The following is a 22,511-nucleotide window of genomic DNA, read 5'->3' as shown; positions in this document are numbered from 1 at the left end:
TGTATTTGTCAACTTTTAAATTGCTAAAATTTATAGGAAAAAAGCTGATAACCTTAAATGGTAAGTAACACCATTGTCCCATTTACTGGGCAGTTGTAATAATCTCTTATGTGTATAAGATTTTATCTAACCTGTTTTTTAAACTGTAAGGGTTTTGGCCATTTTAAGTACGTTGTGTGCATATGTATGTATTTTTCCTGTTTTATGTCTCGCTTTGACAACAAAACATCTTTGGTTTATGGAATGTGTGAAAGAAAATGTTTCTGAAATCCTAAAAGAATGAGAGGAGCAGTCAGTCCAACTAACCTGCTAGCTTGTTTCTTAAAAATCATTTGTTTTAAAAAAGGCAACAAAAAACCCCAACGAAACCCCAACCAACCTCTTTTAGACCAAATCTAAGATGGAAGTCCTGAATAAGTGTTTATAAATTATGTAAAGTAGTTGCAGTTGTGTTTGCCTAAATAAATTCCCTCATGTCAGTTAAATATTTCCTGCTTGTCATCAAAGTGTAATTTTTCTTGTCATCTATCTTAATATAAATGCTGGAAGTGAAAGGTAAAAAATGTTTCAATAATTTCTAGATCAAGCACAGAAACCAAAATAGAAGCTTCTCTGTGTATGTTCAGGGAAATGTCTAATATTGGAGTTAAAAGAAAGCTTTCCTCCTCCTTTAATTAAGCATGTATGCATTTTATTCCAGTCTATAACTCTTCTGTCCATTTTAGGTCTTAAGTGAAGAGATGGAAGTTCTGGGTGACAAACTGGAATGGCTGAACAGAACTGAATCTGAAGTACTGTTGGATAAAAATATTGATCTTCAGGAAAAAAACAAACTTTCTGATTGCCTGCAGTCCCTCAATGTGAGGTGGAATAAGGTGTGCATTTCTTCAGCATTGGGTACCTGAGCTTGAAAACAGAATGGTATTCTTGGAATACTTGGAATGGTTGTTTTCATTTTCATGCATCTGTGACATGTGAGATGTACATAAAATTATTAGGGAACCATACAGGCATGATCAGGAAATGAACCCCGAACCACTTACACATTAAAATACTGATGGACATTTTTCCATCAGATTGAGTTAATTTGGTTAGCTTAGGTTTTTCTGCTTCCTTTTTTCTTGTATTGGCTTTTTTTTTTTTTGGAAGAAGGATCACAAGTATCAGCTAGATGAAAAATACTTTGTTTATTTGAGTCAAACAGTAAGTATTAACTTGAAATTGAGAGTTAGAGTAAATCTTTGCTACGTAGGAAAGTTGAATGCTTGTAGCAGTTAAGAGGAAAAGAAGTGAAGCTGTGGTAGAGCTTAGAAAATCTTACCAAGTGTATCTGGGATTCTTCTTAAACATTACTGTAAATTAGAAACTCATGTGTTCGATCTCATTGGCAAGGCTGGTTGGAGTAAAGCAAGATTTTTTTCAAGCAAAGCCTGGAGATCCAAATGAAAAAATTAAATTATTTTAGATTGTTTTATGGATGACAGATGAAAGAATTTTTTGAGGAAAGGGGCTTTTGATAGTTCAAGGAAAGAAAAAGATGTGTTTTTACCAACTCAGCCATGAAAACAGGGATTCCCCCACTGCTTTGAGCACTACATTTTCATCACTGACTTTAAAAAAACTTGGAAAGCATATAGGCACATTTGTTTTCACTACAGTGGAGTTGTAATGCTTTTTCTTTTGTCAGTTCCCTATTTCTTTACTCTGTGTGACTGACAACAAATCATGCTTTGCATCATCTTTTCTTCAAAGTATATTCAAATAATGAGTTATAGTTTTGGTGCTTAGACTGTAAAAACTATGTAAACAGCCTGTCTGCAACAATTTATTTCTTTTCAATATATACGTGTTACACTAGGATGTATTGAAAAAACATACATTTTTCACCTCTTAAAGTTTTTATTGTTTTTTAAAGGATACTTTCCAAAAAATAATTAAAATATATCTGGGGCATGGTGTAGAATATTTTGTCTTTCAATAATTGCCATTAATATAGGTTGTGTTACTGTTTTTATTTCTCTCTGCTGGGCTGTAGGTGTTCAGAGAAGTGCCTGACAAAGTGAGAGAATTGGAGGCATTTGTTGGGCAGTCCCGTTTTGTTACAAAGACAAAGCCTCCTGGTGAGTGATTGGTCCTTCTGTTCTGCTTAATTGTCTTGAGTGTAATCCTGTTTGCAGTCAAAAGTAATTGAAAAAGAAAAAAAACTCTATGAACTTAGACAAATAAGAAATGTTGAAGCATTGTGCTGAACTTGAGGCTGCCTTCTCATTGCTGCGGGGGAGAGGGAATATTTAAGTAGGGAAGAAGTCACTCTACTCTTCAGGTCTGGGGGAGTCTTTTGGAGTTCCTCTAAGAGTTTTGAAATGGAGAAATTTTTATAAAGCTTAGGCCTCCTCATCAGGACTAGGTACAGAGTAAAAACCAAAATAGCTGTGTTTGTGACAGCCTGTTTTCTGTGTTTTGTTTCCTGTGGATTTGTGTTCATGAATTTTACTAATTAAGATCCACTAGAAGCTTTCCATGCAGCTAATTATTTATAAAGTATCGCTTGCATGTGGATTTTTTGCAGTCCTATAAATAAAGGCCATTCTACTTCTTTTGGCTTGCTTAGGAGGCCAGATGGGTCTCCCTTATCTGCTAGATACTTACCTTCCTGAATCTCTTAGGGAAAGATGTCTAAATATGTGTTCTTGTATCAGACACTGACACTGGTCACATTTTCAAGTTGTTGGAGGCAATTCAGCTAATACAGATTGTAAACAAAATGTCCACGTCTGCCTTTTGGAAATTTAGGCAAAGAAGACAGCTCTTGCCTGAGAAAATTTGCAGCTCAAACCTCAGTGAATTAACTCTAATTTTTTTTTTAATTTCAGCATCAGTAAACAAAATTTGAGGCAAACCAACTTCTGTTTAATCCTTTTAAAACCTTGGAGTCAGCTTGTTCTCCTTTCATACAATGTGTTTGTTAAACAAAAATGCTGTGTTTTGTAGTTTGAGGGAAGTGTGAAATATTCATGCTCCAGCTTGATGTAGCTTAATGTTTCTTGGAACTTGAACACAACTTCTGGAGTGAATCTTACTGTTCATTTAGCTCATTTCTCACTTCTTTCTTGTGTCAGGTTAAAAAGAGAGAAAGATGTGACTGAACTAGTGGGCAACTGTCCCTTCCTCAGACAGTTGTGTAATGCCAAGTCCATGAAGCATCTGTTCCAGCAGCTTCACTTGTGCTTAAGTGAATTCTGATCCAAGAGTAGAGAAGACTTTTTGCTACATAGTACAAAACTGAGGAAGACAGCTTTAGATGTTTATCTTAAACAAAAATATTGGGCTTCATGCTTAATAAATGTCAATGAGTGTTTAGCTTCTTTCTATTAGGTTCAGTGTAATTTTGTCTTTGCAAGTTTTCATCTTGTTTATTTTGAATGTAGGCTGAATGATTTGGGTGAGTCTTTTTGGCATGCAGTAAGAAAATAGCTGCCTTAATAGTGCATAAGTCTCATTACTTAGCTTCTGGTTGTTAAAATACAAATTTTGCTGTGCTTTCTCTGTATATGCTGTTGCATATTTATAGGAATTACAAAAAGCCCCTTGTAATTCTGAGAACTGCTCGTGTGGCCATGACTACTTTTGCTTTAACAGAACCCCCACACTCTGTTTCAGATATCCAAAAGGTGGTGCTAGCATCTTCTTTATTGGAAATTCCTGTTCAGACTCAGCAGGCTTTGGAACTTTCTGCACCTGCTGATCTGGACAAAACTAGAACTGAGCTGGCTGACTGGTTGGTGCTGATTGACCAGATGCTCAAGTCAAACATAGTCACTGTGGGAAATACTGAAGAGATCAATCGGACTATTACACGAATGAAAGTATGTGCTTTTGTGAAGGCTAGTAGAAAATTGTTTCACAGTTTAATAGTTCTTACATTCACTTAAAGAAACTAAAAGCAATGACATGTTTAAGGGGAAAAAAAACCTGACTGCAACTAAATGCATAACATGGAAGTTTAAATGTTCTTATTATACTCCTTTCTCCTTCAGAGCCATTTTCTGTTTATTCTTGTGTCCCTATGTGAGCTAAGCTCACAGTTATTTTTTTGTTTAAAACAAAGAAATTGGAGAATACCTCCTGACATCTTTTGGGGTTTGTAATAGTTGACTTACACGGAAGACTTTAGAGCAGCTTCATGTCTGCTTAGTGGGTGATCTTTGATTCACTCTTTACTGGTTTCTAATGAGTTTGGTTTGCTGTAGTTACACTAAACTGATTGCCAGAGACACGCTAAGAGGATTAAAAGTTGTAACATAAATGCTTATGATGTAAATGTTTATTTCTGTTGATAGCTCATGCCATGTTGAACTGTGACCTAAGGGCAGTATAAGTGAGATGTATGCGGCTGTTAAGGTTCATTTTATTTGACTTAATGTCAATTAACTAAGTGTAACAGTAAAAGCTGTAGGCTAAACAAGTGCTAAAGTGTTCCTGTGAGTATCTCACACATAGTCTGGAATTTGAAAGAATAACATGATGTAGCTTTTGAAACACTTTCTTTTAACTGTTTAATGCTTGTAATATTCTGGTACATGTAGAGAACAATGTTTTATAGAGCAACATTATATGGTCTGATTGTTCCAGTTGTTGTTCTTCACTTTCCCCCTGCACCTACTGCTGCTTCTGATATATATATAAATGAAGCTCTGTTAGGAGAAAAATAAGTTATGGAAACTTATCTTCATATAAGTCTATGAAAAATAGATATTGGAAAACATTGTGCAACAACTGTGGTAACAGTGTGGCTTGTATAGGTTAACCTTCACCTCTGGATTTTCAGTAACTGCAATTTACAATATTTTAGCTTTTTAATGCAGTGCTATTATACTGTGAGAATTCAAGGGTCACAGTAATGATGGGACCAGCTATATAGTTGTGAAGATGTGTGTATTTTTTTACCTAAATAATACAGAACAATACAGATCAATTTAACTATTTTCTACTTTTTGGACTTAAAAACAGATAACCAATGCAGATATGGACCATCGGCACCCTCAGCTTGATTCTGTTTTTACGTTGGCTCAGAATTTGAAAAATAAAACTTCCAGTTCAGACATTAGGACAGAGATCACAGAAAAAAGTAAGTTTATCCATCCTGTGTTTGTAAATACATTGTTTTCATGGCAGTAAAAAATCTTCATGTCTTTCTAAAATTCTTGATTGAGCATAGCTGAAGTTGCTTTCCTTGAAAAAGATAAGAAGACTTGGCAATTAAGTGGCTTTCACTTAAACAGTCTAATGAAAATTCCTGGAATAAGAATTGCCTCTTGTTTTTTTGATTGGCTGTTTTTTCAAGTATGAAGGTCGATAGTTTTGCTGGAACTTTGAAATATTTTGTGAAGAATTTGGGTTTCTTCAAAGCCACAGACCCAGGGATGAGGATTTTATTTATTGAGAAAAAGAACTAATCATGTTTCTTTTTTTGTTGAACTCTCAGGCACTGGACAGTTAAAAACATGAATGTATTGACTTTAGGACAATGACTTGGTGTGTGTACTTTGAAAATTGTTCACTGAGAGTAGAGATTTTAATTTACTGACATGTACTTGAAAATTTTAATTTCCAATTTAAAGATCTCCACTTCCTTTGAAATTTTATTTTACTGGTACCTAAGAAATGTACAATTGTCACAATTTGAAACTAATGGACAGTCTGTTTTTTTGAAGTCCTAAGCTTTGCTGGTTGCTAAGATTAGAAAATTCGTGCAGCAGGGAATACCATAGTTATAAGTAAAAATTGAAAGATATATTTTTTTATGTTGTCCTCTGTAATGTAGTTTTCCTTTACTCCATCTGCATTCATTTCTTTGGTGTCCATAAGACTTGATGGAGATGATGTGGTCAGATGGGAAGCCCAGAGATGGGTGGTTTTTCTGTGGGTCTGATGAGATGGCATCTGCTGTCTGAGGTTCACAGACTATAGACTGGTAGGGGCAGTAAGATTCAAAGAAGCAACTTAGTTCTGAGTGACTGCAAAACTGCGGGTGAGATGGAAACTCAGGGCAGGATAATAACCATGTAGTCCATGGGAGTCAGTCAACAAGGGGACGGGGGTCAGTCAAAAAACATGCGTGTGACGATTTTCACAGGGGTTTTCAGGTGAGGGAAGAGATGAGAATGTTGACTCCATATTCAGAAGGCTCGATTTATTATTTTATGATATATATTACATTAAAACTATGCTAAAAAGAATAAAAGGAAAAGTTTCATCTTAGAAGGCTAGCTAAGCTAAGAATAGAAAGGAATGAATAATAAAGGTTTGTGTCTTGGACAGAGAGTCCAAGCTAACTGGGCTGTGATTGGCCATTAATTGTAAACATCCAAGGTGGGCCAATCACAGATGCACCTGTTGCATTCCACAGCAGCAGATAACCATTGTTTACATTTTGTTCCTGAAGCCTCTCAGCTTCCCAGGAAGAAAAATCCTAAGAAAGGATTTTTAATGAAAATATGTCTGCGACACATGTGGATTCTTCAGGAAAGCTGAACAAGAAGTAAAGGACTTTGTGTTGGAAGTTTGAGTTCCCTATAGTCGTGCACATCCAGGGTGGGAAAAGAGAAGTTGTATGTGGTGCCATAGATTAAGCTTCCAGTAGATACTTTAGATGTGTGTGAAGATTTTCTGCCTGTCATGAAATATGAAAATGGAAGGTTTTGTTATCACTGACATTTGTTAAGAAAAGTTTGCTCTTTGAAGAAAAGTGAAGCTCTGGGCTGCTTATGCACCTCATTGTTTAAACACTGAGTATGTATAGACACTGAATATATGTCAGAATGTACCAATGTCCTATCAACCTTCTGGGAGTCTGCTGTGTGTCATCAGATGAAGCATAATTACTCAAATTGATAGGAGCAGAGAAACAGAAAAGCTTCCTTATCTGGAACTTTGCTCCCAATTTTTGGGACACTTAGAATTGGAACTTTATTGACACTTAGAACTTTTTCAAAAAGTCTCATCAGAAATTCTTTCTAGTTTTTCTGTCTGTGATATCAGCCTGGTGCCCATACTTTTCAAGTATGTTTTTCAGAACAACTTTTTCTAGGAACTTACCTCTTAAACCCTCCAAGTCCTGAGGCTACCAGGAATGTCATTATTTTTCTGTCCTGTTTTGCAGGAGGTAGAAAAAAGGGTAGATATGTCAGCAATGTAGAGAGTAAGGTTAATCTGTCCATTAATAAGAAAAAGTATATAAATAATATTCGTTCTATAATAGCAATACTTCTATGTAAACATCAAATATCTGTGCTTGAAAATTAATCCACAAGCTGCCTGTGGGTTGAAATGGATGAATCTATATTGCACAAATTATTAGGTTTGTCTACCAGCCTGGTGGAGTGATATTTACTCTGACAGGTGGGCTTTGCTGCCACAGTCTTTGAGAGCTTTGTGGAACTAAGCAGAATATTGTTGAATGTATTAAAGTTAAGAGATTTTTTCAAGCAGATGAGGCACCATGGCTTTGTATACTTGCAAAAGGTTAAAAAAAATGTAAACCACTTAAATGGTTTCAATTTAAGTGCAACCTTTGGCATTTTGCTTCATGGAAAATTGAAGTGACTTGAGCATCAAGAGTGTTAATTTTTTAATAAATTTGCATACTTACTGTTAAAATAAATACACTGGATGTCTTACATACTGCGTACCTCTTTCTGATCAGAGTAGAGAGACGCTCAAGAAATCCAGCTTAGTCTTTTTTGGTTTTACTTTTTCCCATTAATTTTTACAACATTTTTTATCACATTCTTTAGTGATATAATTTGTTCCCTGTAACTGTCACAACAGGTAGTAGAGAAACTGGTTTCCAGCTCTATAGACTTTCAAGTAATACACTTGCTTTAATGGTCTAGTAAGTATCCAGGAAAGTGTATGATGCCATGCATTTCTCTCTAAAGACAGATTCACTGCTTTTTGTGGTGCACTGTTTTTGTTCTAGGCTCTTATGTTGTGTTTTTCACTCCTTGTTTATTAAAGGTTAAGTGTGTTTATCCATCATCTAATGAAAGTATTTATTGAGAGAGGAATGGAATTCCTTCCACTTGAAGGGAATGGGGTGTAACCAATAACTTTTCACTTCTGCTGTCTAATCTACTAAATTCTGTAGAAACCTCTGGTGGAGTTAAATTGCCAAAGTAGCTTGTTATACCTTGTAGAATGTTTCTACATTGACCAAAATTGCAGTATAGGTGCCATGAGACAGTGGTCAAGAATGCTCAGTTTGCTTTATACAACTGTCAAAACAGTATTTATTTACTTATTTGTATTGGTTTAAGTTACCGATGCACAAAGATGACTTATTGGTCCTAATATCCTAAAATCACCCTAAAATTGTGCTCCTAGAAGCCCTACTGCTGGCATATCTCTGCTGTAAAGTTTCCTATATGTGTGGACTTTAAAAGTGAATAATGATTTTGAAATATACCAGAAATAAAAGTTGTTACTTGTATGATGTCCTACTCAAACAAGAGGAAACCAAACACCTGATTTTTTCATTTGCTTCTGTGACTTTGTCAACTAGACGGAGGAACTAAAATACTGAATATTGAGACTATTGTATTTGAGAATGTGTTGTATTATTGCCTTTTGCCCTGAAAATTAGGAGGTAGTTATGGCTACTTTTACTTTTGCCTCATATTTTTCATGTTCTGTGTTGTCCTCTGCAGTGGAGAAGCTGAAGAACCAGTGGGACAGCACTCAGCACAGCGTGGAGGTGCGGCAGCAGCAGCTGAAGCACATGCTGACAGACAGCCTGCAGTGGCACGAGCACAGGCAGGAGATGGAGCACCTCATGGAGCAGTGCGAGATCCGCCTGCGAGTGCTCCTGCAGGCCCCTAAAGAGATGCTTGCCAAACAGATTGCAGAGAGCAAAGTAAGACCACTTATGCTTATTTTTTCCCCCATACCAGATTCCTGAGTCTGTGTAATTCTACTGGATTCAATTGATGAGGGGATGTGCAATTTAGTTGTTGTACTATTTTCTGGTTATTTATGGGCATGATATTTTAATTGTCTATGTTTTTCAGTATATCAGACTACCCCAGAATTCCATTTTGGGAAGTAAACAGGTGGCATGTGTGCCTTTTAAAGCTTAGGTGAAATTAGTATAATTTAGCATCAAAGAAATATTATGCAGAAAGCTTGAACCCCAGACCAATTAAAATTTAATGATACTGCTACAGAATTGACTTCATAGAAATATTTAACAGTAGCTTAGTAAGTCAAGGAATGGACTAAGGTATTTAAAATTGTCCTGAATTTCACGTCTGGTGGGTGCCAGGCATATCCAATTCTTTTTTTAATTATTTTTTTATTTCATGCAATCTTTGGTGCTTTTTATATCATATCAAGCATGCTGCGATAAATCTGTAAATCTAGTGTCCTTTGTCCTCTTGGCTGTCAGAAAAAGGGCGAGCTGTAGGTGGCACAGTATGAGAACTAAAGACACAAAGCAGTGAGGAGAGGCTCTTGCCATTGCAGTATTTAGAAGAGAGATATAGTATATATATACTAGAGTTTAAAAAAACATGTGCATGTATATATGCACGTGTATATTCATGAAGGGGCAATGTAGGGATGCAGCTGAGTAATGGAAGAGGCAGGAAGTATGATTGTGAGAATTGCTTACCAATCCATAACTGTTTAAGTAGACAGTAAAGTTGTGTGCTTTGCACAACTATCTGACTAATGTCTATCTCTGCATAAGCAGGGAAATAGAAATGGACTATTAAGTCTACTCTGTTTTCTTAAGTGAAAGCAGGTCCATGCCCAAACAGAGGCCATAATGTGCAACTGGAGATATATATATATATATATATATATATGCGCGCAAATACTCTTTTTCATTTTGAAATAATGAGTTCTCTAAAGTCAAAGCATGTTGTAAGTATCTTGCCACAATAAAGAATCCTTTCTAATGTATTTCCTTAATTTTAAACAAACAAAAAACCAAAACCCCCAAAGAATGAAATCGGATTCTTATACTGCACATTTCATTTATACTGCTTTTAAATGCTGCTTCTATTGCTATTATAAAAATTCAAACTTATTCATGTTACTCAAAATACAGAAGTATTTTTATTTCTGTTGCCAGTAGACTATAAAAGAGGATTTCTCTAACCTTTGGCAGTTCTGGCAAATACAGCTTTTTCTCACTTATTAATGTTTTGATTAGTTCATTATCAGGACATTTAATATCTGTAGATTTTCTCTGTAAGGTTTTACCCCTAGATGAAAAATGCACACATTTTGCTTTTTAGAAAGAAGGAAAAAATGAGAGGTTTATAATGTGTGATAAAATCCATAATATGAGAAATAGTCTCATTTTAATCTGTCTCATTTGGCTTTTTAGCTGTTGGTACAGGATTTGCATAGAGGTGACATCACAGTAGCAGCATTCAATGATCTTTCTAATAAACTACTTCGAGAGTATCGTGATGATGACTCAAGGAAAGTGAAGGAAACCACTGACCAAATGAACACTTGCTGGGTTAATCTGAACCAAAGGTAACTACAAGGTTTCACTCTATATGCAGCAGCTTGTGCCTTAAACTTGCACTCTCTGTATACATGTGTATTGTAATCTCTTCTCTGCGTGCTTTAGTGCAGCATTTAGTGCTGCTGGGGATAATTAGTCAATTGCAGTCAAGCTCTTTTGATGCTTGAAATTCCCACAGTTCACAATGGAAAGCTTCTGTATGACATCCCATTTATGTGGCATATTTTTAAGCAGAAAAAGAAGGGACTTCTCATGTTTGGTTTCAGGTTTTCCTGTGGCTATTATTCTCTAAGTGTCTTTCAAAGTTCCTCTTTTATTCTTTATTGCTGGTATGATTTATGTATTTGTAGTTAGTTATTGTCCTTCCTTTTTGTAAGGCTGTAAGTGTTCAGCTTCATCTTCCCATGCATGAATTCCTTATGGCCTTTCATCTAATGGAAACTTCCCCAGAATGGGGCAGTGCTTTGGGTTCTCAAATGCAATCCTTCCAGTACTCCCACTAGAAAATACTTTTGTTATAGGAACTGAGACTTAATTGAAACTTCTTTTTATTAATCCTCTATTTAAGATGTATCTGCAGATATGTATCAATGAAAATGTGGTATTTTCCTATGCATATTTTTTTTCCTGCAGGATAATCCGATTTCTGCAGAAATTCTTTTGAGTATTTGGTATTGTTAGACAATTAACATTTAGAACAGGGATATACCAGAGTTGTAGTGTCTGACTCTGAAACCTAAAAGTCTATATGTATTGTGGTTAGAGGGAGAGAAGAAAAAATTGATCCTCTTTATGTGGGAGTAGGGAGGATGACAACTAGAGTCTGTATGTATACATGTGCATGTGAAAGAAGCAGCTGCTTTTGGAATGGGATGTCAGTTCAAGGAATGAAAAGCCTACTTGGAAAGCTTAAGGAGATGTTATCTCTTGAGGAGTGAGAGGAAGAGAACATTATAGAAATTGTGAAATTAGAGAATGGTTTGAATTGGAAGGGGCCTTAAAGATCATCCAGTTCCAACCCCCCTGCCATGGGCAGACCACAATCCACTAGGTCATATTGTTCAAAGCCCCATTCAGTCTGACCTTGGACACTGCCAGGGATGGGGCATTCACAGCTTCTCCTGTTCCAGTACTTCACCACCCTCACAGTGAATAATTTTTTCTCTAATAGCTAATCTAAATATGCCCTCTTTCACTTTAGAGCCATTATTCTGTCCTTACATGCCCTTGCAAAAAGTCCTTCTCCATGTTTCATGTAGGCCCCCTTCAGCTCTGCAAGGCTGCTATAAGGTCCCCTGGAAGCCTTTGCTTCTCCAGGCTCGAACTCTCTCAGCCTTTCCTCCTAGGAGAGGTGCTCCAGCCCTCAGAATATTTGTTTTCCTCTGGATTTGCTTCAAAATATCCACATCTTTCTTATGTTGGGGCCCCGGAGCTGGATGCAGCACTCCAGGTGGGATCTCACCAGTGTGGTAGAGGTGCAGAATCCCCTCCCTTGCTCTGCTGCCCACTCTGCTTTGGATGCAGCCCAGAACACAATTGGCTTTCTGGGCTGCAAGCACACATTACTGGGTCATGTCCAGCCTCCTACCCACCAGCATCCCCAAGTCCTCCTCAGCAGGACTATTCTCAGTGAGCAGGTAATGAAGGAAGCAGAGTAGAATGTCATCCTATCCTTCCTTGGAGGAAAATCGTTCTTCTGTCATTTTGTGCTTTGGATGTGGCAGCTTGTTTCCTAGTTAATTAGAGGATGAGGGAAAACAGCTCCTTGTTGGATTAGCATTGACAGTAGACTAAAACTCTGTGTTAGTCTCATTCACATTCAGACTTTGCAGTGTTATGGCTAGAGCTGGCATAAAACTGCCCGCGCTTCAGAGAAGGTGACCAGAAAGAAGAGCTCCTGCCTGGAAGCCTCTAATTAGTTTTGAATCTGCTTAAAGTCTAAAATAATAAGCTACTGCATTTTGTTGTGTATAACTGAAGCTCCTTAATTATCGCTGGGGCTACTGTTTGAAGTCTGCAGCCTAAGGAAGGTGAATATCTGCTTTGTTTATTAACTAGTGGCAGAATGTAAAGGACAACTCGGGTAGCCAGTGGGTAGCCAGTGTGGAGCTGCTCAGTGTTACCCCATCAGAGAAGCACAGTAGAATTAAAAGGGTAGAATGTGCAATGAAGGCACCTTTTCAACAGGATGAAGGTTTTTATCCTTGCTTTAAATGCAATAAATAGAAATACCAGTGATGAGGCTTACTTTTTGTGACAGGTGTTGGGACATGTGGGGCTTATACATAGAGTGGACATGTAGCCCTATGGCTTCTATAAGAATAAATCTGTATTTATAGCATAATGCTTTAAAATACCAGTTTGTTCCCCCCACCCCTACTTGAAAGTTATGGAAAGGGTCCTTCATAAAATCACCTGGAAGGATTGTGGTTCTGGGCACCATAGGAACACTACCCGGAAGACTATAGCCATGGCATGTAAATTGAAGGAGGTTATTTTAAAACTGTTGGCATTAAGAGATTGAAGGTCCCCAGCTTGACATTGTGTAAATTGGATACTTTGCCCAGTGGCTATTTATGCTCTACTTTTATACTTTAGGGTGAAACCATAGTTCTAGGTGTTTGTGCTGCCTTGGTAATGGATTATAGTTGCTTTCTGTACTGTCTCAGATGTTAGTTTCTGAATTTCTTTTGATCACTTAGATGTATGCATTGCAGATTTTTAGTATACATCTGAAAAAATAATTGGGTGGAATAGAAACCTGAAACAGAGCCATGAAAACTTAAATAATAGAATAACAATTTTTTTTCTTGGATGTGTGTTTGCCAGTAGAATCTGTGTAGACTTTCTCCACTATCACTGTATTAGGTTAGCTACATTTGAAAATAATTCTTTGGCTTCTCCTCACATTTAATTCTTGCAGCCTGGAAGAGATACAGATCCTCAGTCATTTGAGGCCGCTCTAATTGTGTCAGAGTTATTTGAAAATCTGAGTTGTGTTTTTATAGCACAGAGTAGTTTTTAAACTGCAGTACAGAATTCTCCTGTAAAAATTTTTCTATTTTCTATTTTATGTTTGTGGTCTTTACAAGCAGGGGAGACAAGTATTTCCATCTGCTCTTTTAAAGTGTTGCTCACTACTGCTTGCTATGCATGTCCTCTTTAAAAATACCCATGTAATCTTAGGACATTAGTCGTAAATTTGTATGTATTTAGTGACAGGATTGTTTTTCAGCTTTAATTCAATTGTACAGCAACAGTGGATCAGTAATAGGATTTCATTCGTTCCTTAAAGCTCAACCAAGCAGAAGGCTTGAGAAATTAAAACTTTAGGATGAAGACAATATTCTTCAATGAATGTTTTTAACTTCAAAGTTCAGGTTGTCTCAATTCCTATCTAATACATCACTATTTAGACTTAGAGATCTGGGTCACTTGGTGTTTCATCCTTCGGGGCTGTTCTTTTCCTTTGAAGGTCACCTTTATTACCAGTCTATTCTTCCTGCTGTCACTTCTGTTCTTCCACCTTTGGCCTTAACCCCCTGCTAGGAAAGAAAATCCCTGCAGAGGGAGAGGATTTTGAAGTTAGAGCTCGTAACTGCTTTTACTTTACATTTTTCACACAGTTCCTTGGTGTGCTCTAATTTTTTAGCTGGTGCTTATTATCTTTTCTGGACAATATCTATCAAACTACTTGTTATCCCTGGCATGCTACGTATTATTTTTTCTCAAGACTGGGTGAAGCATTTCAGCTGCAAGTGAGAAGCAAGAATGAAAGCTTCTTGCTCTCCTAGTCATTTGCTAGTCACCAAAACTTGGACAAGCACAAAGTCAGGAACAATTCTTAGAGTCTTATTTTGGCTAAAGCAATTAGCAGGTGGTGTAAGATGAAAACTTCTAAAATGGGGTTGCAACACTATGTTTGTGCAAATTGTCTCTAAAAAGTTCAGTTGCTTATGCTAAAACGTAGGAATGTGAGCCTGGCAGGATTGAGGTTGCATGAGATTTCCTCACAGTCCTTGAAAGAGGACAGTTTTTACTTGTAGCTGTCTCATCTGATGTGCTAGTAAACCAGGCTACTTGCTTTGAAATGTCATCCTGAATGGTACTGAACACCCACTGCTTCTTTTCTAAAAGGAATATTTTAACTAGCTTTGAAATTCACAATTCCAAACATAGTTATTCCTTCATACTGCTGAGCAGTACAGCATGACAAGGAGGAAAGAAAGCTGAAGTACATGGGAGGGTGCAGAAGACACAAGTTTGGGCCTGTCTAGAGAAACATGGAAATACCAAATGCTGAGTGTTTTGGCCTTGTCTATCTTGAAATTAAGTATCACTTTACTCCTAAAATATTGTAATACAGCTAGTGCTTGATGTGAAAATTAAGTTTAACTACTTACTCAGCAGAAGCATTCTAGCTGTTAGCTCTGTTAGAGGTTTCTCTACAGTGTCCTGGTGTGGGATAGCTTGTTTTTTTATTCTGATTTTGGGAGAAGGAATGCTGCAGAATAACACCCTCAAATGGGTGAATTTTAGTTTGTCTAAATTTAATAATGTTGCTAATCAGAGCTTTTAAAATTGCTGACTATAACAGTTTCTCATCTGAGTTTCATTTCAATCACTAGGAGACAGTACTGTCATGCAGAACTACAAGGTGATTTTTTTCCTAGGAAATTATTTGAAGTTTCTGATAAAATGTTCAGATTATGTTGTTATTACATGAAAAAATCCTCTTACAGACACAAACTTTAGTGTTTGTATCAGTTAGAAATCTTTTGGATGATTGAAAATTATTTGGACCATATTCTGCCAGTCTTTTTTTAAGTCAGTTGAGCAAGTTTTTGATGGCAGTGTATTATTCTGTTTGAGTGATTGTGTCAAAAGTCTTCTAGCAGAAAGAACCAGGTATCTGACTTTTCATCCCTTAGCACTTTAACTCATAAGAATTTATTGCAGTGTTTTTCCTTACTGTAAAAGAGGAACAAAAATACCCCAAGCACTCAGTGCTTATACTCCATATTTTTTTTGTTGATGTGGAAAAGCCCATTTTTCACACATGGCAATAACACTTCTACCCTTTGGACTAGGATAACTTGATGATGGTAACACTCTAAAAGGAAAGCCTAGGTTTTTAATTAATAACTGAGTTTTTACTGCATACCTTTTAAAAAAAGATCTGTCAAATGTGTAACCAGTTCAGGACATCTGTGGGTAGCTACAGATGCACTAAAACCAGTGATATAAATTATGATAAAACAAGCTGTATCTCTGTTCTTACTAGAGATGCATTTCAGGTTTCCTTTTAGTAGTTTCATTATGATGTATATAATGTTGTATCTTATGGGGGGAATATTCTGACACTTGTCTTGTTTTCAGAGCTGTTGATAGGCAGAATTTCTTGGAGACAGAGATGAAGACAGTACAGGCCTCACACAAGGATCTGGAGAGCTTCCTCAAGTGGATTCAAGAGGCAGAGACAACAGTAAATGTTCTGGCAGATGCATCTGAGCGTGAGAACTCTGCTCAGGACAGTGCCTACATAAGGGAACTCAGAAAGCAAATGCAGGTGAGAAACTAAATAATATTGCTGTTATTCAGGTTTTCTCTCAATGGCAAATGTTAGAAAGAAAAGCTATCTACTTGCTTGGAGAAAGCTGCAGCCTATTGAAAGGTATTTCCTAAGACACAGTGTTTTAGAAGTCAGGTGTATGAAAAAAGCAGATTTGTCTTAAGGTTTGAAGCACATATTTTTGTGTATGTCTTTGGCACTGAGGGCTCTTAAATGTCCTTGGAGGGTGACTGCATTCAGGAAGTGTACGCTTCATTAAACCAAGTCATGTTGTGTGATTGTTCAACCAAACAATTTAATCTACTTCCCTCCAAGTAAAGCCCTCCTGGGCTGCACTCTCTCCTATTTCTGTCTGCCACCTTCCTCCTGTGTTTTTAGCAATCCAGGAAGTTGTTGTACCTCTTCTCCCTCTCCTACTGCCCAACAGCTCCTCAGCTGACCTTCTTTCATGTTCAGGCCCCAGACTAGAAACCTTGGAAATGACTGAGGAGTTTAACTGACACCACTTATTAAATCCTGCACTCTGTGTTTGGATTAATGTCACCAATGATCTAAGTGGGTTTGAGCAGCTTATACTGAAAAAAAAATATGTTGCTTTTAGTATTGCTCTTAATCTGAACGTGTCTACGCTGAATTGGAATGAAACAAGACTGTTAAAAATATCTGATAGCAAGTTATTCTTGCTAATCATAGTAAGAGCACAATGTTTTGTGGAAGCTCGTATCTGTTGAAGATGGCACGTCACTCACCAAATTATTCTAGTCAGTCAGGTAACTCATCTGTAGAGATGTGGCTTTTTGTGAAATGCTGAGCCTAGTCTGTAGTGGTGATACCAAGAACTTAATGTTATGCTTTCTATTGGTGCCACTTCCAACTACTCTAATGTAGTGGAGATGGAAGAGCTAAAACAGGGCATAGGCAGTGAACAACAGAAGGCAGTCCTATGTGTAAATAGACTTATTTCTGCATTACCTTGCATTCTGCGTAGTCTATCACACCAAGATACGGCTGTTATTTCATAGTTTGTTTGTTGGCTCTGTGTGGCTGTGAAGCACTGTATGTAGAAGGTTGTTTGCCATTCTTTGTGGGGCTGCAATCTGATTAAAATTGCCTGAGTTGTGCTGCATGAGGGGAGAACTGTTGTGCAAGACTGTTGTGAGAGAAGGAGAAGGTCTATGACCAACTCCTGACTTTGCATGCTGTCCTGGCTTGTCACTGCTGAAAAGGCAGGTGGAGATGCTGGGGCATGATCTCCCCTGGTTCAGCATCTGGTACCTGATATTGTCCATATCTTTGAGACTGTGTGTTTCTACACACTGTGCACATGAAGTGTTATCACTTAACTCACCCATGACCTTACATAACATGTTAAGCCTTTTCTGGCTACCCTAGGAAGTGGAGCATGTCAAAGACTGTCGTAGCATAATGACTTCCAGAATGAACTTTGTCCCCTGCGATCTTACAGTCTTTCAATGTAAATGAAGACATTCATATCATGACTCCAGAATCACTGTTTATGTTTTCAACTATTTGTTGCACTCCTGAAAACAAAATGAAGTTCCAACATCTTGTTGTACCTCAAAAGATCAAGCCCACTCCCTTGCAAGTTCTTAAGCTTATTATCTGATTAGACAATGATAATTTCTTTTTCTTCCCCCCTTATGTGGTGAAAAATGACAGTGTTGTTCTCTTGGTGCCTTGTTGAATATGTAAAGAAGTATTGGTTTTTAGGTTAGTGGTTAAATGGTTTTAAGAAGAATCCAGGGTTTATAACCTTCTCTGCTCTGTGTGAAGATGCCCCTGCTCCCAAAGCCTGTGCATTAAGTAAAACTTTTGTAAGAATTCAAGGTGTGATAAATTCTACGTGAAAAGAGCTGAACCTAGGCAAAAGGTGATGAATTTGTTGTTGTTGCTGCTGTTACATGTCATGCATTTTCAAAATAGGATCATCTGTTAAACTGGCATCTGTGCATGCATGGGAGGACTATCCTCCATTATGTTTTGGGCCTAGCTTATTTGGCTGCAGCCCAAGTCACTCTACAGTGGAATCGATGATCTGAGCCCTGAAGCCTTGTTTTACCTTTCATTGTGATACCTGAGGCCAGCAACAGTGCTATGCAAATAATGAAGACTTTGAGTGTGGTTGCAATGTCTTTTTGAAAAGGAGAAATCCAAATCATCAGTCAGTTCAATTAATTCTCTCAGTATCTAAACCTTCTAGAAGTTTTTCCATTCAGGTTAGTGCCAAAACACTACAGTCTGTTTTGGAAAATATTTAGCAGTGACTTGGAAGAGATTAAAACCTAATTTGAAAAAAGATGCAGAAAATAAGCTAGGAAATAGTAAGAAGTAATGCAGGGTATGTGAAATCCTGGGCCTATGTGTATAAAGGTGTCCAAAATAATTAAAAATTTTTGTTGAATTTTAGAAGAAGTTACTATAAGTAGTGGCTGGCTGTTTTGTCTCACTGCTTGATTCAAACTCGTAGATTGAAAGATCTGGGAAGATAAAAAGTAGAAGGAAGTAAGGAAGGTGTGGACTGTGGGGTCTCTCTTGCACAGAAGAAGTTTGAGCTTTTGCACAGTCATTTCTGAATGCTTCCATGGTTTCAGAGTTCTGCTGCTTCACAGATTTCCTTAAAAGATATTTGGTAAGAGCATGTCAGCTAATCATGGTAGGCTCAATCTGGAAAGTTAAAGAAGCAGACTTCTGGTGGAAGGGATGTAAGCCAGGAGCAATGGCATGCAGAGGAACAGTTCAAATAAATCATGAAGATCAGAAAAGACAGTGTGTCTGGCAAGGTGAATACAGATGGTAAGATTTCTATATATAGCATGGAGTTTGTGTATCTGTTTATCTGTTCAAAATTATGTTGTTATTGTTGCGTGCACATCAAGAAAACAGAGTACAGGGAAATGGAGTTTTTGTGAGGAGTGGTAGAAACGTTGATTCAGTCCTAAAAATAAAGATAAAAAGGTTGCCTTCACAGAATTAGATGGGAAGAGTTTTTAAATGTCCTGTATGAAGAACCTGAACCTTGCATTCATCTCCTTCCTAGGAAAGTGCCTTAGAAGAAGCAAAGCGGTGTATAATGCACTGACATTTAAGCTGTGCATTATTTTGGATCATACAAACTTGTCAGGATAGCTGTTGCCTGCATATTGTGCTGATTGATGTGCTTGAAATGTGTAGGGACCTTTTAATGTGGAAATATGCACTTTAAATCATCTGATTGGTACTTCACCTACTGTGTTCAGGCCTCCCTGAACCTTTGCTACAGCAGCCCCTCTGATACAGGTTTGAGTAGATTAATCAAAGCACCTTCGGAAGCAATGAGTAGCTGGCTCCGGTTATGCTGCAGTTTTGCCACACCTAGGGGTATGTTGGCTGTATTGCATTGGGAGTGCCTTGCTGGTAGGAAACCACTTCCATGCTCTTGAACATCCTACTATCATCCTTAGATGGCTTAAATAATTCTGCTTTGTCATAGGAAATACATCAAAATTATGTTAGCTGTTTGGATTCAAGGATGACTTAGAGAAGGGGTTGATGATGCAACTGTATGCTTTTACTTTGCCAAAACCCTATCTTTTTCTTGTCTAAAGTCATTCTGGAAAATATTTAATTGGAAATGGCTTGTGAAAAACATTACTACTTTCTGGTGCAAGTGGGATCCTTTAGATCCCTTTGACTAAATTTGCTTTAAAAGAGTTTTTATAAAAAAGAGGTTTACCCCCTGCAATTTTCCCTTTTGTCTCAGATAATCTAGTTTTGAGAAACGCCTATGTGATTTATTAGCCTTTAACGTATGGCTGATATAATTAGGGCAGGTATCCCTGTGCTCCTCTCTCAAGATTTATAACACAATCTGTTATTCACTCACTCTAAGCTCTGCCAGAGCTGCGTTTAGTCTGAGAACGAGAGCATCCTTTCCCAGAGTGAGGAAGCAAACACTCTGTCTGCTGATAGAAAGCAGCTACTAGGGAGGAACAACTGTTGTGATATGCTGGAGCCGTCTTCCTGAAGTAATTCCTTTTTTGTTCCTGCAGCTTTCAGGCTTAAATTAATAACCTTTTTCTGGCTATTTAGTGCACTCCTGAACGGAGGCATACGATCAGCTGCTCAACTTCATTTGCCCTCTGCAGAAGCAGAGCTGAGCAGTACCGATTAGAGGAATCTGTGAAGGCTGTTATCTTTTTGCATTTGTTTTGTGGGGTTATTTTGGGAGAAAAACTTATGCTGTATCAATCTTCTTTGCCTTTGAAACGTATAAAGCCTGTAGCTTGCAAAAGCAGTCCTGGAAGAGAGCATGCTCAGAAAGCTGGCAAATCATTGTCCAGTGACCGGGAGGAAATGATAGTTGCTCTTCATTTATAATGCAAATTCTGAGGTATCTTCAGAAGTGTGGTAAACTTAAAATGATGGCTGTGGTGAGAACCTCTCTTCAGAAAGTTGTGGTGTTGTTGCATCGTTTACAGAGGATGGCAGTTTCTTCTCCCCGCTATCAGAAGCTTTGTAAGGTAGGAAATATAAGCCCTAAATGTCGAGTGTGTGTATTGCTAACTCTGTTGTCTTTCTGAGATAAAAAGAAAAGAAAGTGAGCATGGGATGAGTGTCAAAGTCATCTTGGCTATCTAGTGTTTTTAAGCCTGTAATGCTTTCCATGTGTGTTTTGTTAAAAAATACAATAAGGAAAAAAACCCAAAACAAAACAACCCTGTGCTTGTCAGAGTGATAAATTTTTTTTTGGAAAAGTGCTCTCTTGCCCACCATTTAATTGTCTGGGAGGAAAACTGTTATGTTCACTGAGATTTTTTTTTTGGTAAAATACAACCAGTTCTTTTCCTAGGGAGTTACTTTCCTAGTTACTTCTTGGTATATGTGATTCCTTAACTCCTGTGTACCCATTATGTAGAATAACCGTGCCCAGTGTTTTTTCTTTTGAGCTTTATGAAGCTTTTAATTAGGAATGAGTTTGGCCGACTCAATACACAGCCATTTATTTCTGCCTTCACCAACTGAGCTCTTTCAGTTAAGAAAATCAATAAAAGTTTGAGGAAAAGCATGTTGACATAGACTACCACTTATTGCTGGGTTTGATGGTACCTGTTTTGGTTGCTGATTGTTTCTGTTTCCAAACATGGTGTTTACATTTTGTTTTTTTTCATGGGCTCAGTAGTTCTGAACCTTAATACTATGGTGATGATCTAGGATACCTAGTAAAATTCACTTTTAAAAGTAGTTTCAATCATTCACCAGGTTAAAATAAGTAAATAAAATTAATAAACTTCTAACTGATCTGTAAAGTCCGTGAGTTAATGCTGCTGCAGTGTTGATACCTGTGTGAAGTGGTCATACTGTGCTAATATAATGGAACTTCTAATATAAGGATTCTGTCTTGAAACTTTGCAAAATTATAAAATTTGTTAGGTCTTCAGTTGTATATATACTGACTTCACATAAATTCTATTTGGCTGCCTTTGAAATTGTTTTTTTCTTCTTGCTGCTTATGATACTTTAAAAGTATCTGTGTTTTTTGATGAAAATACATCTGTGTTTTGCGTACACGGTGTGTGAGAACCAAAGTCTTGTTCTGATGATAAAGCAAAGCCTCCTTAACTCATTCTACCTGCTTCAATCTGAGATGTGCTTTCTGTTGTGAGGAATTTAAAAATGACATAAAGTGAGAGAGATACCATCCTTAGAGTAGGGTTTAAAAGTAAGGAAAAAGTATCATGCAGAATGTTGTTCAGTGAAGCTTGTAGATGAAGTTCTGGCATATGGGGAAGAACATTTTCTTCAGATGGCTGTTTCAGCGTGCTTCAGTTTACCAAGCTGTACTAATAGGTGCATCTTCATTATGAAAAATGAGAGACTAGTTTGTGTACATATAAGCTGCTTTAACAAACGTTCCTCAGTTGTTCTTGTCTGTCAGTTGTCAATAAACAGCCTGTTTGGTTCTGTGAACAAAGCAGATTTTTTAAAATAATGTAAAGATATGGGTTGTAATTGCCTGTTTAGTCACATTATTTGTATAAACTTGTTTGTAAAATGTTTGTCAAGCCACTGTTTAGTGACTCCTGGAGTTATAATCATTTGCTAATTATTCTGAGAGCCTAGTTAATGGATGTATACTTAATTTGTTGAGTTTAAATCTACCCAAGGGGTAGTGAAAAAATCTTCTAAAAGGCTGTTATTAAAATACATTTTCTGATTGAGAACCCATGCAGTAATAGCCTTGGGAATTACACATTGCTTAAAATTACACAGTGCATGGTTTTTCTGCTTTTAAAAAGTCATGTGGCTTAGTTTTTCAGATGTCTGTGTTTAGTTTACTGAAGGTAGAATTGTTAGTCTTCTTGTAGAGTTAAATCAGGCACTAATTGAGACAGAAAAAAA

The 22,511-nt window shown here is 37.2% G+C and overlaps 1 protein-coding gene across 5 annotated transcripts in view; it reads left to right on the top strand.

Moving 5' to 3' along the window:
• Positions 1 to 22,511, top strand: part of UTRN (utrophin) — a 342,692-nt gene that overhangs the window by 142,430 nt on the left and 177,751 nt on the right. For all 5 annotated transcript variants that reach the window (XM_030944526.1, XM_030944527.1, XM_030944525.1 and 2 more), the window contains 7 exons: positions 726 to 875; positions 2,036 to 2,120; positions 3,661 to 3,866; positions 5,011 to 5,128; positions 8,709 to 8,914; positions 10,394 to 10,548; positions 15,920 to 16,109. In XM_030944526.1, coding sequence (XP_030800386.1) covers positions 726 to 875; positions 2,036 to 2,120; positions 3,661 to 3,866; positions 5,011 to 5,128; positions 8,709 to 8,914; positions 10,394 to 10,548; positions 15,920 to 16,109 — 1,110 coding nt within the window. The remainder of the gene's footprint in view (positions 1 to 725; positions 876 to 2,035; positions 2,121 to 3,660; positions 3,867 to 5,010; positions 5,129 to 8,708; positions 8,915 to 10,393; positions 10,549 to 15,919; positions 16,110 to 22,511) is intronic.

Source organism: Camarhynchus parvulus, chromosome 3 (assembly GCF_901933205.1).
Source record: "Camarhynchus parvulus chromosome 3, STF_HiC, whole genome shotgun sequence".
In the NCBI taxonomy this organism is placed as follows: Eukaryota; Metazoa; Chordata; class Aves; order Passeriformes; family Thraupidae; genus Camarhynchus; species Camarhynchus parvulus.
This window is presented reverse-complemented; position numbering and strand designations above follow the sequence as displayed.